Source organism: Lampris incognitus, chromosome 21 (assembly GCF_029633865.1).
Source record: "Lampris incognitus isolate fLamInc1 chromosome 21, fLamInc1.hap2, whole genome shotgun sequence".
In the NCBI taxonomy this organism is placed as follows: domain Eukaryota; kingdom Metazoa; phylum Chordata; class Actinopteri; order Lampriformes; family Lampridae; genus Lampris; species Lampris incognitus.
In genome coordinates, this window is record NC_079231.1 from 13,345,192 (window position 1) to 13,368,049 (window position 22,858).

General features: G+C 45.5%; 1 protein-coding gene across 1 annotated transcript in view; it reads left to right on the forward strand.

The window, feature by feature from the left end:
- Positions 1-22,858, forward strand: part of obsl1a (obscurin like cytoskeletal adaptor 1a) — a 31,267-nt gene that overhangs the window by 6,299 nt on the left and 2,110 nt on the right. Inside the window, exons 7-21 of the mRNA XM_056301024.1 lie at positions 3,351-3,465; positions 4,732-4,892; positions 5,629-5,904; positions 7,368-7,643; positions 8,468-8,743; positions 9,323-9,598; positions 9,810-10,085; positions 13,465-13,734; positions 15,639-15,905; positions 17,929-18,195; positions 18,476-18,588; positions 18,922-19,075; positions 19,985-20,146; positions 20,534-20,638; positions 21,888-22,154. Coding sequence (XP_056156999.1) covers positions 3,351-3,465; positions 4,732-4,892; positions 5,629-5,904; positions 7,368-7,643; positions 8,468-8,743; positions 9,323-9,598; positions 9,810-10,085; positions 13,465-13,734; positions 15,639-15,905; positions 17,929-18,195; positions 18,476-18,588; positions 18,922-19,075; positions 19,985-20,146; positions 20,534-20,638; positions 21,888-22,154 — 3,261 coding nt within the window. The remainder of the gene's footprint in view (positions 1-3,350; positions 3,466-4,731; positions 4,893-5,628; positions 5,905-7,367; positions 7,644-8,467; positions 8,744-9,322; positions 9,599-9,809; positions 10,086-13,464; positions 13,735-15,638; positions 15,906-17,928; positions 18,196-18,475; positions 18,589-18,921; positions 19,076-19,984; positions 20,147-20,533; positions 20,639-21,887; positions 22,155-22,858) is intronic.

The window sequence follows — 22,858 nt, forward strand, 5'->3', positions numbered from 1 at the left end:
ATCTTTTGAATTGATTCATTATTGAGCAAGCTAGCATCAGTTGACTCAAGCTAGCATCAGCGGACTCTAGCTAGCATCAGTTGACTCAAGCTAGCATCAGCTGACTCTAGCTAGCATCAGTTGACTCAAGCTAGCATCAGTTGAATGCTGTGCACCAAGCTGCAATGTAATCCTTCAGAGCAATAGCGCTCACCAGATAATATCTACTTAAACAGCTCTTTTTTTTTGTTGCATTAACAGACTCATGGGCAAATTCACAAAGAATGGATTGCGGCCACTGATAACACCATGAATTGTACATCACTTGCAACCACTATCTGCCCCGTCTCAAGGTCTGAGTCACTAAAGATATTGTGCGAATGATATTACAGCACAAACACACCCATAACGTTTTGGAGCTGAACACAATTTGCCCTTGTTTTGCGTCCGATTGCAATTATCCATGTGGCAAAGCATAAATGGTGGCTTTGCACCAAGAACCCAGTAGGCAGGCTCAATGTCATCCTTGATGTCATCAAGTATAGTAAGAATTGTTTGACCTGGCAACCTGTATCTGCAACCTGTACATTCTCCTTCGAAATATTCACTCACGAGCACGCCTGGCATGACGATGCCTTCGCCTGGCTACAATCACTGCTGCCATTACCACTGGAAATTCTGGGCATGACACCCCTTATAAATGTGCTTCAGTAACCACCAACTCTCTGAAGACACTAATAATTTTCACTCTTACTGCTGGTGTTTGTGAATTAGACTTTTTTCGCAATGAGGCTCATTTGCATAGAAAGGGGCCAATTTTGCATCAAATGTGTGCACATTACCCATTTAAACATCTGCAAATAGCACCGAGAAGCTGTTTGCTTGGCAGTGCAGTTAGGGGTACATTTAACCCTTTGCGGGTGCTTTGAGAATCACACGGTTTCTTTTTTTCTTATCTGTGCAGGTTTAGTAGCTGAAAAAGTCAGGCAATCCTCTTGTGAATTCGCCTGTCGATGTTTTAAAAAGTGTCTGACAACACCTTCCATTATGAAAAGACAATTCCTATACAGTCAGACAGTAACCTTTTTGGCATTTTCTAACTAACACTTCCACGGGTGTCCTCTTGAAACAATTCACTCCTCATGGGATTACAAAGAAAGACTTCTGCCACAGGTTAGAAGTGAATTGATATCTATATCTATAGCACATTGTATTACTGATATTGAGTCTAAGGCTCTTTGGAGTCTTCTCATGGCATTCTGGGCCTGTTAGTGCTAAAAAATTGCTTTTTTAGCAGACGTTATTTGGTTAGTGCTATTGCCCCTTAAGAAATACATTGCAGCTTGGTGCACAGCAGTCAGCTGACGTGACCTTACTCAACACTGAATCAATTTAAAAGATTCTATTACCCATTGTCCGGTTTGACTCCTAACAATTGGGGAAAAAAACGGGATTAGGTTGAAAAATACCAGAGTTTTCCTTTAATTTCCAATACTAATCAACTCAACACTCAGCAACTCCTGTCAAGTTCTACAAGATTCCTGAAGAAGAGAGGACCAAGTGCCCAGAGGCGGGTCAACCAGTAGTCATAGAGTGTGACGTCTCAGACCCTTACGCCCAGGTCTACTGGTACAAAGATGGCGAGCAGATCTTCAACCTGCCTGGGATAGACCTGGCGGAGGATGGGTATAGGAGGACGCTGATTATCCAATCCGCCGATTTCTCTCACTCAGGCTTGTACTCTTGCCAAGTGGCAGATGACGTGGCTGCGTTTCAGGTGGAGGTGAAAGGTGACCAGTATTGACCGCTGATCTACGTTCTAATAAGAGTAGATTGATGTTTTTCTGTCAACAATTTTGTTGTCGGTGTTGATTGTGTCAAACGTCTGTTGATTTTTGGGCTAATCCATGTTCAAACCTCGAACACCATGATTTAGTGTTTTATTTGTCTCCTCTGTGAATAGCTGTTGTTTCAAATGTTTGACCTTGACTCTCTGTCCAAAACAAAAACAGCCTGTCGGTGTATTTTTTGAATTGATAATTATCAATTCTTCAGAACTGTTAAAACAGTTCTGGTGTGACTCACAGGATTATGTTTGGGAATGATTGTTGTGAGCAGGCAATTAAGTCATGATGACTTAGAATTCAATCATGCTTCTGCCAGTTTGCCACAAGTTTCTGAGTTAACCAAGTCCCCAAGAAACCTTGTTGCACATTATGTGGCCGCTTCCACTGAATGCTAACAGTACTAATACTACTATTTTCAGCTTCTCCCATTAGGGGTCGCCACAGCGGATCATCTGTTTCCATCTCTTCCTGTCTTCTACATCTTCCTCAGTCACGGAAGCCACCTGCATGTCCTCCCACATCCGTAAACCTCCTCTTTGGCCTTCTGCTTTTCCTCTTCCCTGGCAGCTCCATATTCAGCATCCTTCTCCCAATACACCCAGCATCTCTCCTCCGCACATATCCAAACCATCTCAATCTTGCCTCTCTTGCTTTGTCTCCAAACCGTCCAACCTGAGCTGTCCCTCTAATATACTCGTTCCTAATCCTGTCCTTTGTCACTCCCAATGAAAATCTTAGCATCTTCAACTCTGCCATCTCCAGCTCCGCCTCCTGTCTTTTCGTCAGTACCACTGTCTCCAAACCATACAAGATAGCTGGTCTCACAACCATCTTGTAAACCTTTCCTTTAACTCTTGCTGGTACCCTTCTGTCGCAAATCATTCCTGACACTCTTCTCCATCCACTCCACCTTGCCTGCACACTCGTCTTCATCGCTCTTCTGCACTCTCTGTTACTTTGAACAGTTGACCCCAAGTATCTAAACTCATCCACCTTCGTCACCTCTACTCCTTGCATCCTCATCATTCCACTGTCCTCACTCTCATTCACGCATATACAAATTCTAAGTTATATATATATATACACCTCAGTATAAAAAGTAGGTTATCAGTATTCAAAAAGGAAAAACCACATTACACATTAGGTGAAACTTTAAAAATAACTTCAGTGTGACTCTATGAACAGTACAGAACTAGGTGAGATTAGAATTGAGCCTATGTCCATTTATGAAATGCAGCCTCTGTTCAAGACCAAATAGTTGGAGGATCACAGAACAGTGTTTGAAAGTTGAACTTAGTCTATTTTGTCTGTGACCTAAATTCAGAAATGTTTTGTACTGTAATCTTTTAGGTGCAACACGCAGGTTAAAACAACACTCAATTAGCAGCTACTCTTTCAACATGGGATGATGACAACATATTACAAATCACTCTGAAGTCTTCCTAAAGGCTCACTTACCCAGCCCTCCTTCCTCTCTCTGCAACTTCTTCCGCTACTCCCTCATTCTCCTCTCTTTCTGCCCAGGTCCTCCTGTGGAGTTCACTCCCATCCCAGCGGAAGACCTCCATAAGAGCAGCATGGAGCTGGACCCCGTGGTGCTCCATTGTCAGGTCTCCAAAGAGGATGCCATCGTTGTATGGTATGGGAACAGACACAATGTTTTACTCGTAGCTGGTCAGACAATAAACATTATTACTAGTAGTAGTATTTATCATGGGTAATGCCTTCAAATTCCACATAAAACAGATATAATTGCCTTCTTGCACTTAACTTTCAGCATCTATTTCTGATGAATCCACTGCCAGAATCCAAAGTACGGAATTATACCACTTTTGTACCCTAAATCCAGCTGTGGTCAAACCAGATACATATTATTTACCCCCCTGAATATACAACCTACACTTGAATGTAGGGTTTTAGCATATTTGGGTTAAATATATGAACTTCTTTAGGCTTGGTGATATTTTAGGACATCGTCATATACACCAGCATTACCTGCCATTGACTCCAGTGTGAGTTGTGACTACATGTCATGTGTACAGTCAGTAATCCCTGTAATCTTGGTGGCATGGTGGCGCAGTGGTTAGCGCTGTCGCCTCACAGCAAGAAGGTCCTGGGTTTGAACCCTGGGGTTGTCCAACCTTGGGTCGTCGTCCTCTGTGTGGAGTTTGCATGTTCTCCCCGTGTCTGCAGAGGGTTTTCTCCGGGTGCTCCGGTTTCCTCCCGCCATCAAAAAGACATGCATGTTAAGGTTAATACTCCTGTCTGTGCCCCTGACCGAGGCATGGCAAGACGAACTGGAGTTGGTCCCCGGGTGCTGCACGGTGGCTGCCCACTACTCCTAGCTACACAGCCAGGATGGGTTAAATGCAGAGAGGAATTTCCCCATGGGGATTAATATAATATACCAAAAAATCATATTTATATCAAACCGTGCATGGGATCTAAAAAGCCATTGTTTAAAGGATTCGTGTCCTTTATTATTTATAAGGTTGATCCCTAACGTCCAATGGGACATGTGCTATTTATTCCAACAACCACTATCAATTTACACTTAATAGAAAATAGGCTATTAATAGAGACCAGCTTTTATTTCATGTGTACCTCTAAACCTGCCAAGAAGCCCCAGTACACACTGATTTGTGTTTCGATACCATACTTTATACTGGATACAGTTTCCCATTTTAAAATAAACACTTACAATGATTTACTTAAAGCTTACAAGTTGTCCTATTTGACTAAGACATGTTTTAATGGTTCTGTAAGTGTTTTCACTGCCAACACTATAATCTTGTCACCAGGAATTCAGTCATAAAGATTTCAGAGACCCATTACTAAACAGACACTTAATGAGACTGGGTGTTCATCAGAAGTGTTATGATTATCTGGTTTTACCGTTTCGCAGGTACAAGGATGGCTGTGAGATCCAGGCCGGCGATAACATCACCTTGCAGTCAGAAGGCACCATGAGGAGGCTGATCATCCGGTCTGCAGAGACCGCAGATGCTGGCAACTATACCTGCCAGGCAGGAAACAACAGCGTTACGTTTACTGTCAGTGTGAGAGGTACACAAATTAGAAACACCTAGCTATAGTTCAGATCTACTGAATCCGTAAAGGAACTCCTCTATGAAGATCTGAAAGATAATAGAGGAGATTCAAACTTTGAATACATCTTTTCCTTCATCAACTATGCCAGGAATAAATGTAGCACACAGTAGCAGATCCAGTAGAACACAGTTATGAACATTTCTAAATAATTAACAACTGGGCATCCAGGTAGCGTAGCGGTCCATTCCGTTGCCTACCAACACGGGGATCACCAGTTTGAATCCCCGTGTTACCTCGGGCTTAGTCGGGCGTCCCTACAGACACAATTGGCCGTGTCTGCGGGTGGGAAGCTGGATGTGGGTATGTGTCCTGGTCGCTACACTAGTGCCTCCTCTGGTCGGTCGGGGCACCTGTTCGGGGGGGAGGGGGAACTGGGGGGATCTAGTGTGATCATCCCACACGCTACGTCCCCCTGGTGAAACTCCTCACTGTCAAGTGAACAGAAGCGGCTGGCGACTCCACATGTATCGGAGGAGGCATGTTGTAGTCTGCAGCTCTACCCAGATCGGCAGAGAGGGCTCGGAAGAGTGGGGTAATTGGTCAAGTACAATAGGGGAGAAAAATGGGGAAAAATCTCTCCAAAAACAAAACATTTTAAAAATAAAAAATTAACAACTTACTGATGGACGCAACGAGGATATCGCATGAATTTACCCTTTCTTCACGTCACTTCTTCATAACACAAACGCAGAGCCTCCAGTGATGATCGCGGACCCCAAGGAGGACGTTGTCATGGACCGCTATGTGTCGGAGGAGATCCATTTGCAGTGTGAGCTGTCGCGTTCCAGCGGCCAGGTCCGCTGGTACAAGGATGGGCTAGAGGTGGAGGACGGTAGTGAAAACATACGTCTGACCTCAGAGGGGCCCTACAGGAGGCTAACCATCCTCTGCGGCACAGCGGCAGACTCCGGAGAGTACGTCTGCGAAACGGATGGAGATTCAGTCTTCTTCCAGCTTACCATCACAGGTAAGACTAAGATCCATTTTGTTTATACACAGCTGATCAAACCAGATTAATAGATATAGCGAAAAGAGGCACTGTTCAATGAGATGACCTACAGTGTATTAGAATACAAAATAAGTTCAACTTTATTGTCATGTGTATTTGAATACAATGCAAATCTTATGCTCTGGCTCTCTCAATCTTCCACCTCCCTCCCATAGGCCCTCTCATCACTGTCGCCTATTAGTCCAATCACTGGTGTCATCGCAAATTTAATGATGCTGTTGTTTTTCATATTTGGCAACACAGTCTAGTGTAAAAAGACTGAACAATAGGGGACTGAGACAGCAGCCCTGAGGTGCGCCGGTCGTAAGAACTAATGTGGATGAGTATGTTTTACCCATTCTCACATTCTGGGGCCTGCCTGTCAGGAAATCAAATAGCCAATTACAGATAGAGTTGACCAGACCAAGACCTCTGAGTTTCAACACCAGTTTGGATGGTATAATTGTATCAAAAGCAGAGCTGTAATCAATAAAGAACATTCTGACATAGGTATTTTTCTTTTCAAGGTGTACTAAAGCAGTATGCAGAGCAAGTGAGATAGCATCATCTACAGATCTGTTGGAACAGTAGGCAAACTTTAATGGGTCAAGGGTAGCAGGAATGTTATATTTTATATATGATAGTACCAATTTTTCCAGGCACTTCATAATAACAGAGGTCATAGCAACAGGTCTGTAATCATTAAGGCAAGAGACAGGTGTTTTCTTAGGTATGGGAAAATGGTGGTTTTCTTAATACAGCGGAACCACACACAATGACAGGGACAGGTTAAAAATGTCAGTAATAACCTGAGATAGCTGAGTGTAACATGCCTTGAGGACACGGGAAGGGATGCTGTCTGTGCCAGCAGCTTTACGAGCCTTAACCCTATAAAAAAGTTTTACTCACATCAGCCTCTGTCACCTGTAGACTGATTTCATCAGGTTGGCACTGTGCTGCTGTCACTGGGTCCAAGTTGTGTGCTTCCAAGCGGGCAGAAAAGTTGTTAAGCTCACCCGGGAGAGAGGCAGAGGTGTTGATAGGCACACCGGGTTTAGAGTTGGAGTCTGTGATCGCCTGCAGCCCCCTCCACATGCACCATGAAACGCATCCACTGTAGTCATTAGAAACATAAAAACATTACTGTGAAAGAAACTAATCACTAAAACCATTACAAAAGTCCATCGTGCTGTATATTTTATGTTACTAATCGAAAAACAAAACACTATAGTAAATATAAGTTTCTGCAGATATCTACATTTACTTATATTTGCTAATATGCTGCAGATAACTCTGCAGAACATGAGTTTAGACACAAAATATATAAATTTAGTGACATGAATCAACACATAAACAGTCACAAAAGTTATAGATATATTAGATATTTTATGACCTATCTAAAAAATAAACTACTCCACTTTAACTTTCTAACTCGGCATCAGAGCCTCCAGTCCGGATCATCTCCCCTCGTGAATCACAGCTGGAGTTGACTCACTTGTCTTCGGAGAGGCTGGAGCTCGAATGTGAGCTGTCTCAGTCGGACGCCCCCGTCAGGTGGTACAGAGACGGTCTGAAGGTGGAGGAGGGTCCCAACCTGATCCTGGAGGTCGACGGTGCCAAACGCAGGCTGGTCGTCCCCACGACTGGCATGGAGGACACGGCGGAGTATGTGTGTGACACTGAAAATAACTCTGTGACCTTTCTGGTGACCATCACAGGTGAGGTTGTACTGTGAAGATGGTATGAATGTATGCAACATGTATTTCAATTGATGTACACGAGGATAACTGTTTTACATTTTGTGAAGCCATGATATAACTAATGGATCACTTATGTAAGATAAAGTTATGACTTTCAAAATCAGTTACAATAAAGATGTTGGTATTTGGGTGGCACGGTGGCGCAGTGGTTAGCGTGGTCGCCTCACAGCAAGAAGGTCCTGGGTTCGAGCCCCGGGGTAGTCCAACCTTGGTGGTTCATCCCGGGTCGTCCTCTGTGTGGAGTTTGCATGTTCTCCCCGTGTCTGCGTGGGTTTCCTCCGGGGGCTCCGGTTTCCTCCCACAGTTCAAAGACATGTAGGTCAGGTGAATTGGCCGTACTAAATTGTCCCTAGGAATGAATGGGTGTGTGTGTGTGTCGGCCCTGTGATGGCCTGGCGGCCTGTCCAGGGTGTCTCCTCGCCTGCCGCCCAGTGACTGCTGGAATAGGCTCCAGCATCCCCGCGACCCTGAGAGCAGGATAAGCAGTTAAGACAATGGATGGATGGATAGATATTGGTATTTGCAAACTAGAACAAGCTTCCTGAGGAAATGTGATAAGCAAATGCTGCATGTTCACATTTGTTCACGGACATGTTTTGAAGTTAGGTGAGTGGTATTGGAGGTAGTTGTAGTAGCTGTATTGCTTTTTGAGATAAATCAGGACTTTTCATGAAGTAAGCTGCATGTTAAAGATTGATAAGGATTCAGTCATTTATCTCTGATGATTCTCATTATCAAACATTCTCAACAAGTACATGACAACTCCATCTTGCTTCACGCAGAACCCCCAGTGAAGCTCACTTGTCCCAAAAAGACATCTGGAAAAGTGGAGAGCTTTGCTGGGGAGCCAATCGTACTGGAGGTGGCGGTATCCCGCACCAACGCGGAGGTGAAATGGTTGATGGATGGAAGAGAGCTACAGGAGAGCAGCAACATCAGCATCACCAAGGATGGACTTGTCCGTCGTTTGACCATCCACTCTCCAGGACAAGTGGATTCTGGGAAATACACTTGTAATGCACTTGAGGATAACATTGACTTCCAGGTCAAAGTTTCAGGTAAGACAAATAACCTCTGGATGAACTACACATCAGCAGTGTTTGAAATCTTTTGGTTCACAGGGTTCCCACTCTATTTAAGAAATATTTTTCCAGTACTTTTCCAGGACATTTTCCAGGAGTTTTGCTTAGATGTACAATGTAAGACAGTTGTTGCCGACAGATGGTCATCTTAAGACTGAATAGTCTCTAAATGGACTGTGTAACATTTAGCTGGTCACTGAACAACAACGCCCCCAAAACTTCAACCTTTGTTAGCAATTTTCTATAAATTCAATATTTCCAGGACATTCAATCAAATTTTATCATTTTCTATGTGTTTTACATAGCTGGAAAACTAGTCTATACATTTCCAGGTTTTCCAGGATGCCTGTAAACCGACACCATCACTATTTTATGCATAGTTAGTATACACTCCCACATCCAGTGCAAACAGGAAGCTTATTCGTAGCATTGGATGTTAAAGTTAAAAATTATGGTTAGACAGTTTATCAGCCCTTAAAAAGATCAGCGCATTTTACCAAAGCACCATCATATCACCATACCTGTGACTCACATGATGCAATCTTGTATTCTCAGAGGCTCCGGTGAAGATCCTAAGGAAGTCAGAGACTAAGACGGACCTGAAGTCTCTGCTTTCTGACGATATCGTGCTGGAGTGTGAGCTCTCGAGGGCCAACGCTCTCACCAAATGGTACAAAGATGGCCGCCGCATCGAGGACGACGAGAGGTTCTGTGAGGAGGAAGAAGGGGCCTTCCGGTCCCTGGTCATCCTCAACGCCGAGCTCGGAGATTCAGGAGAGTACTTCTTGGATGCTGGAGATGACAAAATTACCTTCCAGGTCACTGTTCAAGGTAAAACGGAGTTGTCTTAGTCAGTGTTTCACCTTCACCTGCTGAATACATTTAAAAAGTGGATGAATATGCAGGGTTATATTGTATATTTTCTATCTTGATTTGAAAATGTCACTAAAAACTTTACAGTGTGCATCATTTGGTTTACAAATAAATGTTGAGAAAATAACCTCTCTCTCTCTCTCTCTCTCGCTTTTTTTTCTAATATCAGAGCCCCCGGTGACCATCGTTGGTAACTCAAATGACCCAGACTACCAGGAGATGGTGGCGGGAGATGAACTGATCTTGGCCTGTGAGGTTTCTCGCGCCAACGCGCCCGTCCAGTGGTACTGCAACGACCGGCCCCTCACCAGCGACTCCCGCACCTACATCGAGAGCTACGGCACCCTGAGGAAGATCATCATCTCAAACATCCAGCCCTCCGACTCCGGGAAATATGTGTGCGATGCTGTGGACGACAAGATGGTCAGCATGGTCAGGATTCAAGGTATTAGATATGATTAGCACTGGGCGAGGTAGGAAATATCATCATCACAGTTATCAAAGGGAATTTCAAATGATATCGATATACATCACCACGTCTGCTTACATATCATGTTTAAGAAGCCGACTGAGGTTCATCACACATTCGGCTGTTTGGTAATGTAAAGTATAAGGATACTACTCAATAGGCATACAGGTAGCATGGCGGTTTACTCTGTTGCCTACCAACACAGGGATCGCTGGTTCAAATCCCTATGTTGCCTCCAACTTGGTCGGGCGTCCTTACAGGCACAATTGGCCGTGTCTGCAGGTGGGAAGCCGGATTGCGGGTATGTGTCCTGGTCGCTGCACTAGCGCCTCCTCTGGTCGATCGGGGCGCCTGTTCGGGGGAGCTGAGGGGGAATAGTGTGATCCTCCCACGTGCTACGTCCTCCTGGTGAAACTCCTCACTGTCAGGTGAAAAGAAGCGGCTGGCGACTCCATATGTATCGGAGGAGGCATGTGGTGGTCTGCAGCCCTCCCCGGATTGGCAGAGGGGGTGGAGCAGCAACCGGGACGGCTCGGAAGAGTGGGGTAATTGGCTGCATACAATTGGGGAGAAAAAGAAGAAGAAAAAAAATCCAAAAAAAAAAGTATAATGATACTACTAACATTTACAGACTTCATTTTTGGAGAAAATTTAGGGAACAGATTCTCATCATTATTAATTTAGACAAAACTGTGCATCACTATAACATCCAAATTTCATCCATATGCAATTCCACTGAAAGATGATAAATATAATACTGAATTATTGCCCAGCCCTTGATATGACATGTTAAAGAGACACAACAGATGAGTGGTACATTTCAGGTTTTGATCATGTCGACTTTTTAAACAGCAACACGAGTCCTTGATAAAATCAAGAGTCGCCATAAAGAATGTAGATGTTGAGACACCTCTTTCCCTTTTCTCCAAAGAGCTGCCGGTCACTTTCATCAACAAGGAGGAGCACATGGTGGTGATGGGTTACGAGGCGGAGAGCGTGACCCTGACAGGCGTGGTGTCCAAGGAGAGCGCTCTCGTGCGCTGGCTGAGAGACTGGACACCCGTGGATGGCGAACGCTTCAAAACCCGCATGGACGGCCACTCGCGCACCCTCACCATCGACCCGCTGCGGCGCTCCGATGCCGGAGAGTACACCTGTGACGTCAATACCGATCAGATCCATTTCAGCCTGTTGGTCAAAGGTCAAATCCATCCTATTTTATTTATTTATTTTGGGCCAGTTGAGGTTTTGCTAATACGCTTTGCAATGGAGTATTTTCCCCCATTTTTCCCAGTACTTACTTCCTGCAGAGTGTCTCTGTGTTTTAGCTGGGTAAGGATTCAGGACTAGCCAGACTGTTGGCTGTCTTTGGGGAAGGTAGAGATTTTGGGGAGGTCAAGTGAACACCTCTATTGTTTTTTTCCCCCATGTTGCAACAGTTTGAAATATCTGAAATGTAGATTTTAAGCGCAATTACACTACTTATAACAACCTTGCTGTCCCTAAACAGTACATATAATGGGTAACCACCTTCTGCAGCGGACCATTTTTGGAGAGCCTAGGGGTTCCTTAACTTTTTAAAGCCGTGACCCACCTGTGGAGATGCTTTTTGGCCCGGGACCCTGCAAATATTTAATGCATTAAAATAAGCAATAAATTCTCATTACGTGTAAAAAAAAATGCAGTATTACCCTTTTCAGTCTTCATTTAAGGCCTACTAATGATCGAATGAAACAGACACAGCATGTCAACATTAAACCTTATTTAAGTGAGATTTTGGAATACACTTGAATCATTGTATTGTTTTTATTGACTTGAAAGTATTTTTGTGGCAGTGCAGTTGTGTTTTTTCCTCTCTGTCCCCAAACAAAATGTGTTTATTGTGACACCCCGTGGCCCGCCTGGCCCCCTGCTGCGACCCATTTGTGGGTAACGACCCATAGCTTGAAAACCACTGGCCTAGCCTACCATCTACTTTGCATCATTAGCCACCATGCTAGCCTGCCAGCAAAAGACCATATTTACTAATAATGCCTTTGGATACAAACACCAAGTTAACGTCGATGATTTTACGCCGTAGAAATGAGGATCAAGTTCACGGTGCCGCTTCGAGATACGGTGGCCCACGCCGACGGCATGGTGACCCTTCGCTGCGAGGTGTCCAAGCCCAAAGCGGACGTCCAGTGGCTGAGGAATGGGATTGAGGTGGTTCCCAGCCGGCGGTTTTCCATCCGGGCCGATGGAGTGGAGCGGAGCTTGACCATCCACCGGTTAACCAAGGAGGACGCTGGGGGATACACCTGCGAGTCTAAAGACGACAGAACGGCGGCAACGCTGACAGTCGAGAGTAAGTCAGAGTGCGATCTGTATCTGTCCCGTGTGAGTCAGCAGACTCTGTAAAGTGTAACGCATGAATAATCCTTTATTCTGTGGCAAACAATGATGTAGATCTTTGTACAACTGCTGTTGTACACGTGAGCATCTCCAAGTGAACACCTCCTGCTCATTTCAGAGTTTGTGAGAAAATAGCAGAACCGGCATATTTGTGTTTAACTGCTGACAATATGGACAGCATCAATGTATTTTCCAAGTGAACAGCACTACAACAAAATATAGAACAGAGAGAAGAAAATAAAAAGTGTGGAGTCGCTCTTTAAGTGCATCTGTTTGGATTTATGATGACGGTCAACATTTTACCTTTTGCATGTCAGAGATATAGACTAAGAGAAGTTGAGAAGTTTAAGTTTGTGTACCAAGGGGGCGTCCGGGTAGCGTAGTCATCTATTCTGTTGTCTACCAACACGGGGATCGCCGGTTCGAATCCCTGTGTTACCTCCGGCTTGGTCGGGTGTCCCTACAGACACAATTGGCCGTGTCTGCGGGTGGGAAGCTGGATGTGGGTATGTGTCCTGGTCGCTGCACTAGCGCCTCCTCTGGTCGGTCGGGGCACCTGTTCAGGGGGGAGGGGGAACTGGGGGGAATAGCGTGATCCTCCCATGCACTACGTCCCCCTGGTGAAACTCCTGTCAGGTGAAAAGAAGCGGCTGGCGACTCCACATGTATCGGAGGACGCATGTGGTAGTCTGCAGCCCTACCTGGATCGGCGGCGGCGGCGGCGACCGGGACGGCTTGGAAGAGTGGGGTAATTGGCTGGGTACAATTGGGGAAAAAAAGGAAGAAACTTTTTTTTTAAAGTTTGTGTGCCAAGATAAACACTAAGCCACAACCATGTGGGAACCACACGCTCTCTTCATTTCACAAACACTGCTCTCTTTCCTTTCCTCCTCATGTCCTCTCTCACTTCTTTCTCTCCTCCTCTACCCGTTCTTCCCATCTCTCTCTTTTGTCGCCTCAGTGCCGCGCGTGGTGGAGTTCCTCACTGAGCTCCACAACACCACCGTGCTGGAAGGCGAAAATGCCACCTTCAAGTGTGTGGTCTCACCCGAGGATGTCCAGTTGGTCTGGCTCATGGACAACGAAGCCATTGCCATTGGCGGCCGTTTTCAGGCGACGCACAACGGCCTGTGCCACACGCTGATGATCAGCAAGTGCCAGATGTTGGACAGCTCCAAGATCACCGCCGAGGTGGAGGGGAAGATCAGCAAAGCCTGCCTTAAAGTACAGGGTGAGTCAGCGTTGGGCGATATTGACAAGCTAAAAGAGCTCTGGGATCAGTAAAGCAAACAACACTGGAGTAGAATATTGAAATTTTCAGTGTGTTGTTATTTATAATATCTGCTATTCTTGAAAGTGAATTTCCTAGACTAACAATAATTTTGCCTTTTTGCCCCAGTGCCCTGAGTGAAAGTATGGGTGCTGTTATGTTTTCCTACAGGGATTATTAAACCATCGGCATCTTTCATCTGATTGTTTCATGTCAGTCAATCAATCAATCAATCAATCGATCGATTGCTTTATCAATCTTTATCTGTATACGTAGCACATTTTGGAGATTAAAATGCAGTTCGAGGGCCATCCAGGTGGCGTGGTGGTCTATTCCATTGCCTACCAACAGGGGGATCGCCAGTTCGAATCCCGGTATTCCCTCTGGCTTGGTCGGGTGTACCTACAGAAAAAATTGGCCGTGTCTGCGGGGGGGAAGCCGGATGTGGGTATGTGTCCTGGTTGCTGCACTAGTGCCTCCTCTACGTCCCCCTGGCGAAACTCCTCAGTGCCAAGTGAAAAGAAGCAGCTGGCCACTATCGGAGGAGGCATGTGGTAGTCTGCAGCCCTCCTCAGATCGTCAGAGGGGGTGGAGTAGAGATCAGGATGGCTCGGAAGAGTGGCGTAATTGGCAGGGTACGATGGAGGGGAAAAAGGGGGGGGGGGGTCCAAAAAAAGAAAAAACAAGCAATGCAATGAGCTTTACATTAAGTGAAGGTGCATGATAATAGACTGATGAAAAAATAAACGAGTCATAAAATAGAATATGAATCAAACTGAAATTAATTAACCAAAAGTAAGTCTGTTGGCTTCATCAGAATGCAACCTCCGGCACGCACTGGGGTGGTTTGCAGCTGAGTGCGAGATGGCTGGGATGAGAGTCAGCACCTCCAAGTCTGAGGCCATGTTTCTCTACTGGAAAATGGTGGATTGCTCCCTCCAGATTGGGGATGAGTTGTTGCCTCAAGTGAAGGAGTTCAAATATCTCGGGGTCTTGTTCACGAGTAAGGGTAGGATGGCTCAGGAGATTGACAGGCGGATTGGTGCAGCATCAGCAGTAATGTGGACGTTGTACCGGACCGTTGTGGTGAAGAGGGAGCTGAGCTGGGAGGCAAAGCTCTCAATTTACCAGTCAATCTTCCTTCCAACCCTCACCTATGGTCATGAGCTTTGGGTAGTGACCGAAAGGGTGAGATCATGGATACAAGCAGCTGAAATGAGTTTCCCCTGTAGGGTGTCTGGGCTCAGCCTTAGAGATAGGATGAGGAGCTCAGACATCCGGAGGGAGCTCGGAGTAGAGCTGCTGCTCCTTCGCGTCGAAAGGAGCTGGTTGAGATGGTTCGGGCATCTGATTAGGATGCCTCCTAGGCGTCTTCCTTTGGAGGTTTTCTGGGCAAGGCCAACTGGGAGGAGACCCCGGGGTAGACCCAGAACACACTGGAGGGACTACATGTCCAATCTGGCCTGGGAACACCTTGGGATCCCCCAGGAGGAGCTGGAGGGTCTTACTTGGGGAGAGGGACATCTGGAGTGCCCTACTTAGCTTGCTGCCACCGCGACCTGACCCTGGAGAAGCGGCTGAAGATGAATGAATGAATGAATGAATGAATGAAAATAATTAAATTCAAGAAGATAAAACCCATCCACCAATGGCAGATTAAGAGCCAATATGTACAAATAGAATATGTCACCTTATGGTGAAATCATAAAAGCAGTTGAAGTATCTTCACATTTTCAATGGGAGGCTATTCTACAGTTTAAGACCATCTACACAAAACTTTATGACTTCACCGTGAGTCTTGGTAGTTTCTCTGTGGAGAGAAATGTCACCCCCACCTGTCTGCACCCCTCTCTGTTTGTGGTCAGAGGCACAGATCATGTTCACCAAGAGGATGGAGGCTGTCATGGCGGAGGAGTTCGGCGACGCCACCTTGGAGACGGAGGTCAGTCTGGAGACGGGCGAGGTCCAGTGGATGAGGCAGGGGGTGGTCATCCAGCCGGGGCCACGGCACACGCTGGCGCAGGACGGCTGCAGACGCAAGCTGATCATCCGTGACCTGACCCTGTCTGACCGCGGGACCTACCGCTGCGAGACCCTGCATGACCGAACGCAGGTCAAGCTTAACGTAGAGCGTAAGTACGGGGTTTATGTGGGGGACAATTACATGTTTAAGGCCTCTCTTCAGACGTCCTGTGAGGGTCAAGTTTCAAGTTTTGAATCATTTGAAAATCAATTGCACTACTTTGGTTTTGATCCTCAACCTTATCTTGTTTGAATTGTTTAGCATGAAGTTAGAGGGTGGACTATGGTTATGGCACTTTAAAGCTGCAATGAGGACTTTTTCACTGATTACCCATCTCTAGTTGATTGTAATGCCTCTCTATGACCGACATAACCAAATGGGACCATCAGCGAGAAGATCAGGTATTGCGATATTATGATTCCAAATGTTTGTCTCTGGGTGGCACGGTGGCGGAGTGGTTAGTGCAGTCGCCTCACAGCAAGAAGGTCCTGGGTTCGAGCCCCGGGGTAGTCCAACCTTGGGGGTCATCCCGGGTCATCCTCTGTGTGGAGTTTGCATGTTCTCCCCATGTCTGCGTGGGTTTCCTCTGGGTGCTCTGGTTTCCTCCCACAGTCCAAAGACACGTAAGTCAGGTGAATGGGCCGTACTAAATTGTCCCTAGGTGTGAATGTCGGTGTGTCGGCCCTGTGATGGACTGGCGGCCTGTCCAGGGTGTCTCCCTGCCTGCCGCCCAATGACTGCTGGGATAGGCTCCAGCATCCCCTGACCCCGGTTGGGATAAGCAGCTTGGATAATGAAGTGATAGATGGATGTTTGCCTCCAGGTTGGACTTCCCGGGAAATCTGATGAAAACGATTTACGGCACACAGATGTGTGATACACAGCCACAATTCGAGAAATCCATCCCCTGGCATCACTACATCTTTCTCTCAAATAACAAAGAAAGACTATACTCTCCTCTCATCACTTCACAACAAATGCACAAGGTGGTAAAGGGTGAATGGAGATCTTTCTAACTAGCGGCAATGCTTATGTAAAGTGCAAAATTAGGTAGTTCTTCCATGAAACACTATCGCTTTAGTCAACAGGACAGCATGAAGTCGACAAACTCCTCCTAGCAGCTTTAATCACCGACTTACTATCCTGACCAGCTCATACAATTGCAGTTTAGCCCCTTGCCACCAGATACTAAGAATAGCTACCAAAGTCCAGGGTCCCCGGTGGGACCCGAAGGCTTGCAAAGTGCTGCAATGCAGTCACACAATAGCGTATTGAGTGATCCTGTGACTAAAATGGATCCAGGACCAAGGTGTGGTGTTTTTTCCTTGTCACATGTTAACCTCAGCTGTGCCTTGACTATACTTGAATGTCCTCTGGTTACCCTTGTAACTGAGTCGATAGCCACACTGCTGCCTCAATCTACAGTAACAGAAGTACGCTGTGAAGAAGTGCGTCGACTGGCATGTTGGCAACGTCACTAAGTCACCTCCCAAGAAAAGTTTTAATGTACAGAGGACCACCTTGGATTTAGACAGTGCCTTTTATAATCTGGTTTAACTACAGTTTAATTTCTGCATTCACTCAGGACGCATTATGATAAATACTGTTTAAATCTGACGACAACTCTGAAAAAAATCCAGAGTCAAAATTTTTCCATCACTTTCCTGGGACCTGGAAATTATATTATCAAATTGACAGATTTTTCCAGGAACCAGCAGTACTGCCGGTACCTGAGAACCAGTTAGAAAGCCAGTGGGTGTCCGTGAAGCGTAGTGGTCTATTCCGTTGCCTACCAACACAGGGATCGCCGGTTTGAATCCCCGTGTTACCTCCAGCTTGGTCGGGCATCCCTACAGACACAACTGGCTGTGTCTGCGGGTGGGAAGCCCCGATGTGGGTATGTGTCCTAGTCGTTGCACTAGCACCTCCTCTGGTCGGTCGGGGCGCCTGTTCAGGGGGGAGGGGGAACTGGGGGGAAGAGCGTGATCCTCCCACGCACTGCGTCCCCCTGGCAAAACTCCTCACTGTCAGGTGAAAAGAAGCAGCTGGCGACTCCCACATGTATTGGAGGAGGCATGTGGTAGTCTGCAGCCCTATTTTCCAATAACCCCTCGGCATCTCCCTTCCTGCAGCTCGCAAAATCTCCATCCGTAAGGGTCTCAGCGACCAGGAGACCTTTGAACGGGAGACCGCCTCTTTCGAGGTGGAGGTCTCCCACGCGGACGTGGAGGGGGTGTGGCAGAAGGACGGCATCCGGGTCAAACCCAACAACCAGTGGCGGGTAAGCACCAATGGGCTGGTCCATGGCCTCACCCTGTCCAACCTCACCCTGGAGGACACAGGCACCATCATCTTCTCTGCCGAGGGGGTGCGCACAACCGCGAGGCTCACTGTCAAAGGTAACAACATTAAATTGAATCTCTAAAAATCGAACACCAAATTGAATATATTGGTGTTCCAAGCTTTTCACGACTGTATTGGGGACGATTTCTCATGACAAAATGAGGCCCCCCCAAATGGCTTGATGTAATGCACTCACAGATTTCACCTTTGGGAGGGTTTCAGCCCCCTGTGGAAATTAGGGGAAACATGCTGGTGGGCTGTTGACGTTCTCAGTACATCTGTAGACAGACAGACTGTGTTGATGTGCTGACTGACAGACTGTTGACCGATTGACAGAAACGCCAGTGTCCATCCTGAAAAACCTGTCGGATGTTCGAGTTGAGGAGGACTTTCCCGCCACCCTGGAGTGTGAATTCTCCAGGCAAAATGTGGAAGTCAAGTGGCTGAAGGTAGAGCAATTAGACTAACACAAGCTAAATCAAACCGAGCCTTATGGCCGAGTGAGCCGACGCCTCACTGGAGCTGTTGGTCACTGATCACAATGAACTTGTGCACACAACCATCTTTTTACAAGTGCACTTTCATTTAATGCAAAGTGCATTGCATTTCAATGTACAAAATTTGCAATAGAAATCAAGATTGATTGATTGATTGATTAATCAAAAACGTATAAAACAAATGGGCTAACTGCACCCTTTGTCGATTGGTTATGCTGCAGAAATAGGGCAAACGTTCAGATGTCTGAAATTGTATGTTTCAGTCTTGTTTCTTGTCCAAACTAGAACGGGGTCGAGCTGAAGCCGGGGAAAAATCACCGGATCTACTCCATGGGAAGGAAACGCTTCTGCCAGATCCTGCAGTGCACGATGGCCGACTCCGGCACCTACACATGTGACACCGGAGAACTACGCACTTCCTGTTCAGTGGAAATTTATGGTGGGTTTCATGGTTAAAACTATGCTCAACTTTAAGAATCGGGTAGCAGAGGTGCATTGGAGAAGAAGCCCAACAGTTAGGGCTGGGCGATATGGACAAAAGCAAATATCACGATATTTTTGACTGAATATTTCGATATCGATAGTTTGACAATATTGTAGAGATGACTATTGGTGCTCTCACAAAATATTAACATGATGACATTTTTGATTAACACTCATTAATAATGTGGATATGATGTCCAGTCTAATAAGTTCAGAAAATTGCATGTCTTTACTGTAGTCTCATATCACGATATTACAATATCAGAAATCCCAGATGATACCTAGTCTTATATCACGATATCAGTATAATACCGATATATTGCCCAGCTCTACCACCTGTTTTTTAAGGACCTTAAAGAAACTATGTTGTTTAACTATGCTGTTAAATCATCTACATTTCAATAAATAATTCTAAATTTTATGCATAATGTTTGTGACACTGAAGCTAATTACTGATATTTCAACGGATTTAGAAAGAGTCTAGGAAAATCAGATGACAGTAATTTTAATGTGTGAACTACTGACATGTTAGATGATGTCACAGCATCACCAAGAGGCTGTAAGGAGGAAGTGGTGCCTTCAAACCATCAAACGTGTAAATGACTCTGGAAAGATGGAGACTTGACTGGCTAGAACAAATGACTATTTAAAAGGTTAATGATATAATTATTCAGAAGAGTCATTGGATCCCCCCCCCCCCTCCAAGAGACATTTATCTTTGAGAAACGGCATCTCGGAACAGTGCTCCTGGCATCTTGGGAGGCATTACTGTAGATCCATACTACTTTAAATAATCAGTATAGCTCTGATTCACTGTGAGTGGCATCCATTATCCCTGACCCAAACCTCTCTAACAACTTTGCAGAGCATGAGTTGAAGGTGGTGCAGGACCTGGAGGACCTCTACGTCCAGGAGGACCAGAACGCTGTTTTCATGTGTGAGGTGTCCCTGGCGGATGTGGCGGGCGACTGGTACAAGGATGGCCATAAGATACGGCCCACCAGCACCATCAAGATCCGCACGGAAGGTCAGGAGAAGCTAAACGATGGACATGAGCGGTCAACTACTTCCTCTGCAGCTTAAATCATCATTAAAAACTTAATTTTAACAGGCTCACTTTTGTGCAACGTCTCCTATCCTGTTTTATTTTTACCCATTATAATCTTCTGAGACTATTCTGTTGTTTTACCTGTTTTAATTTTTGGAGAATACACTTCTTTTAATGGTTAAAGTACTTCCCACATTTGTTGCGAAAAGTGGATTTCAAATGTCAAACCAGACCACTACCAATAAACAGTCCCTTACGCGTTATACAGATGCTATTTTTCCTAATAAAAACAAATATAAAGCAGCATGCAAGTGATATAGTATTGTTTTCTCTGTATTTAAATCATAACTTTAATCTCTCTTCCAGGGACCAAGCACTTTCTGCTGATGTGTAATGTCAAAGCGGAGGACGCCGGGGAGATCCGCTTCGCTGCTAAAGACGTCGAGTCCACGGCCTACCTCGAGGTCGAAGGTGAGTTTGTTTTCCTGCCGAATACTTCATTCATCCATTTCTCTGGATGTAATTAAGCAGAACATTTACCGGCTGGTGTTAAAGATATTTTCCTTCAACCAGAGGAGACCACTATTATCACCACTACTATTAGAGTAATGTTACAAAATGAGACGATAGCCACGATTATTTCTATTACTGTGACAACCACTCTTCCAATATAATAGATAATTACTGGTGGATTTGACGAAAGTACCAGTTTGAAATGTATACATACTAGGTGTGGGAATTACAGAGTAACTCATGATACTATCACAATACATTGCCCATGATAACGACGGTATCGCAATACACCGATTCTGCGATACTCAACACACTGCAAGACAATCATCTACGATACATCACGATACCTGTGTAACCAAAGAAGAAATGATGCCCCTAAAAAGGCAGGAGTTATGTATCTATTCACTGCAATGTGGTGTCACTTTCACAGGATTTGATGACTGAGATGAAACAATGTCCAACAAAGTGCATAGTCTTAGCTTAATGCGTCTTTAACACACGCACACGCACGCACGCACGCACGCACGCACGCACGCACGCACGCACGCACGCACGCACACACACACACACACACACACACACACACACACACACACACACACACACACACACACACACACACACACACGGTGCAACTTGTCTACTTGTGCCATCATGCCAATGGAAAAAATAAAATTACCTGGCAATGTTTCGTTTTTGCTTCAGAATCAAATCTTGCAAATATTGCAGCAAATCCTGTCTGAATAACATCTTTACTCGTTACTAAAATACTATTGCTTGCCTATACAAAAAAAAAGAAACGAAAAAAGGCATCCTCTTTTAATTTCAGATTGACCTAGTGGTTGGCGATATGGAAAACATCACAATAGTCATAGGGAATTTTACACAATATTTGCTGACATGTGCAAAAATACCATGTTTATGAATCCAACTGAGGTTCATCACATTAAGCTGTCTGGTACTATCAAACCAAAACTAGTTTTCAAAAACTACTGTAAAAAAAACAAATTTTAGGCAATAATATATTAATAATAAAACGCCATTTAAATTTCATTCCAATATAATAGCTGATGAAAGAAGACAAAAGGTAATACTGAATCACTGCCCAGCCCTGGTTTGACCTGAAGAGATCTCTAGAGTGTATTTCCTAACCTGTTAACTTGTTGATCTCCCATCTTTTTTTAACTTTATTTTTCATGTACCTCAGAGCTCCCGGTCTCCATCGTGAAGCCTCTGCGTGACCGAACGGCCCTGGAGAAACACCGCGTGATCCTGGAGTGCACCGTGTCCACGCCGCGCTGCGACGCCTCCTGGTACCGGGGCACGGAGGAGCTGGTCCCCTCCGATCGGCTGGAGATGCTGGCCGACGGCTGCTCCCATAAACTGGTGATCCGGGAGGTGGCTGTGACGGATGAGGGCACCTACAGCATCCAGGTCGGGGAGCACACGTCCAGCGCCAAGCTGTTAGTGGAAGGTAGGTTGGGAAGACGGGGTTTTGCATGAAGGATGGCCCAAGTTCCCCACTAGCTGGAGGCTGATGGGAGAACATGTAAGGAACATGGAAACGGAGTTGCCTCACACGTACGCAACTACTGGCACACGAGCAAATCTGAATACCCATTCAGAAATATCAGCACGCATCTGCAAGTTTTAGAACGAATTTGCAAACGTGGACACGTTTGAAAACATCAGTACACGATCACAAATCTCAGGTCAATACACATTTGCAAATGTCCTTTACAGTAAGTCATGCTTTTAAGCACGAAGGAGGAAGCCGCCACCAGCTAAAATCTTGTGTAAACTACTAATAAGACACAGTAGCCCATGTCGCCTTGTGGTGCAGTACATCCCGTTCGAATCCCGCACCGGGCAACAAAATAACCGGTTACACTTGTTTTACTGTGATTGTGGTATGTCTTTTTGTTTTGTTTGTCATTTTTACTGACTGCCTGTTTTACTGCCCTGACTTTTCCTTCGTCGATCAGCCAAAAGGGATCCGTGCCTAGTAAAATAAAGGTTAAATGGATCGCATACACAGGGCTACATTGGTCTGTTGATATACATTTGTTGATCCGCTTCCGGTGTGGGAAGATGGCTGCGCTGGGCGAGCGGGGCGGGCTAAGCTAACTGCTAGCCCATGCAGACCGGCAGTTCCGACATAACCGAGGGAGGTCTGGC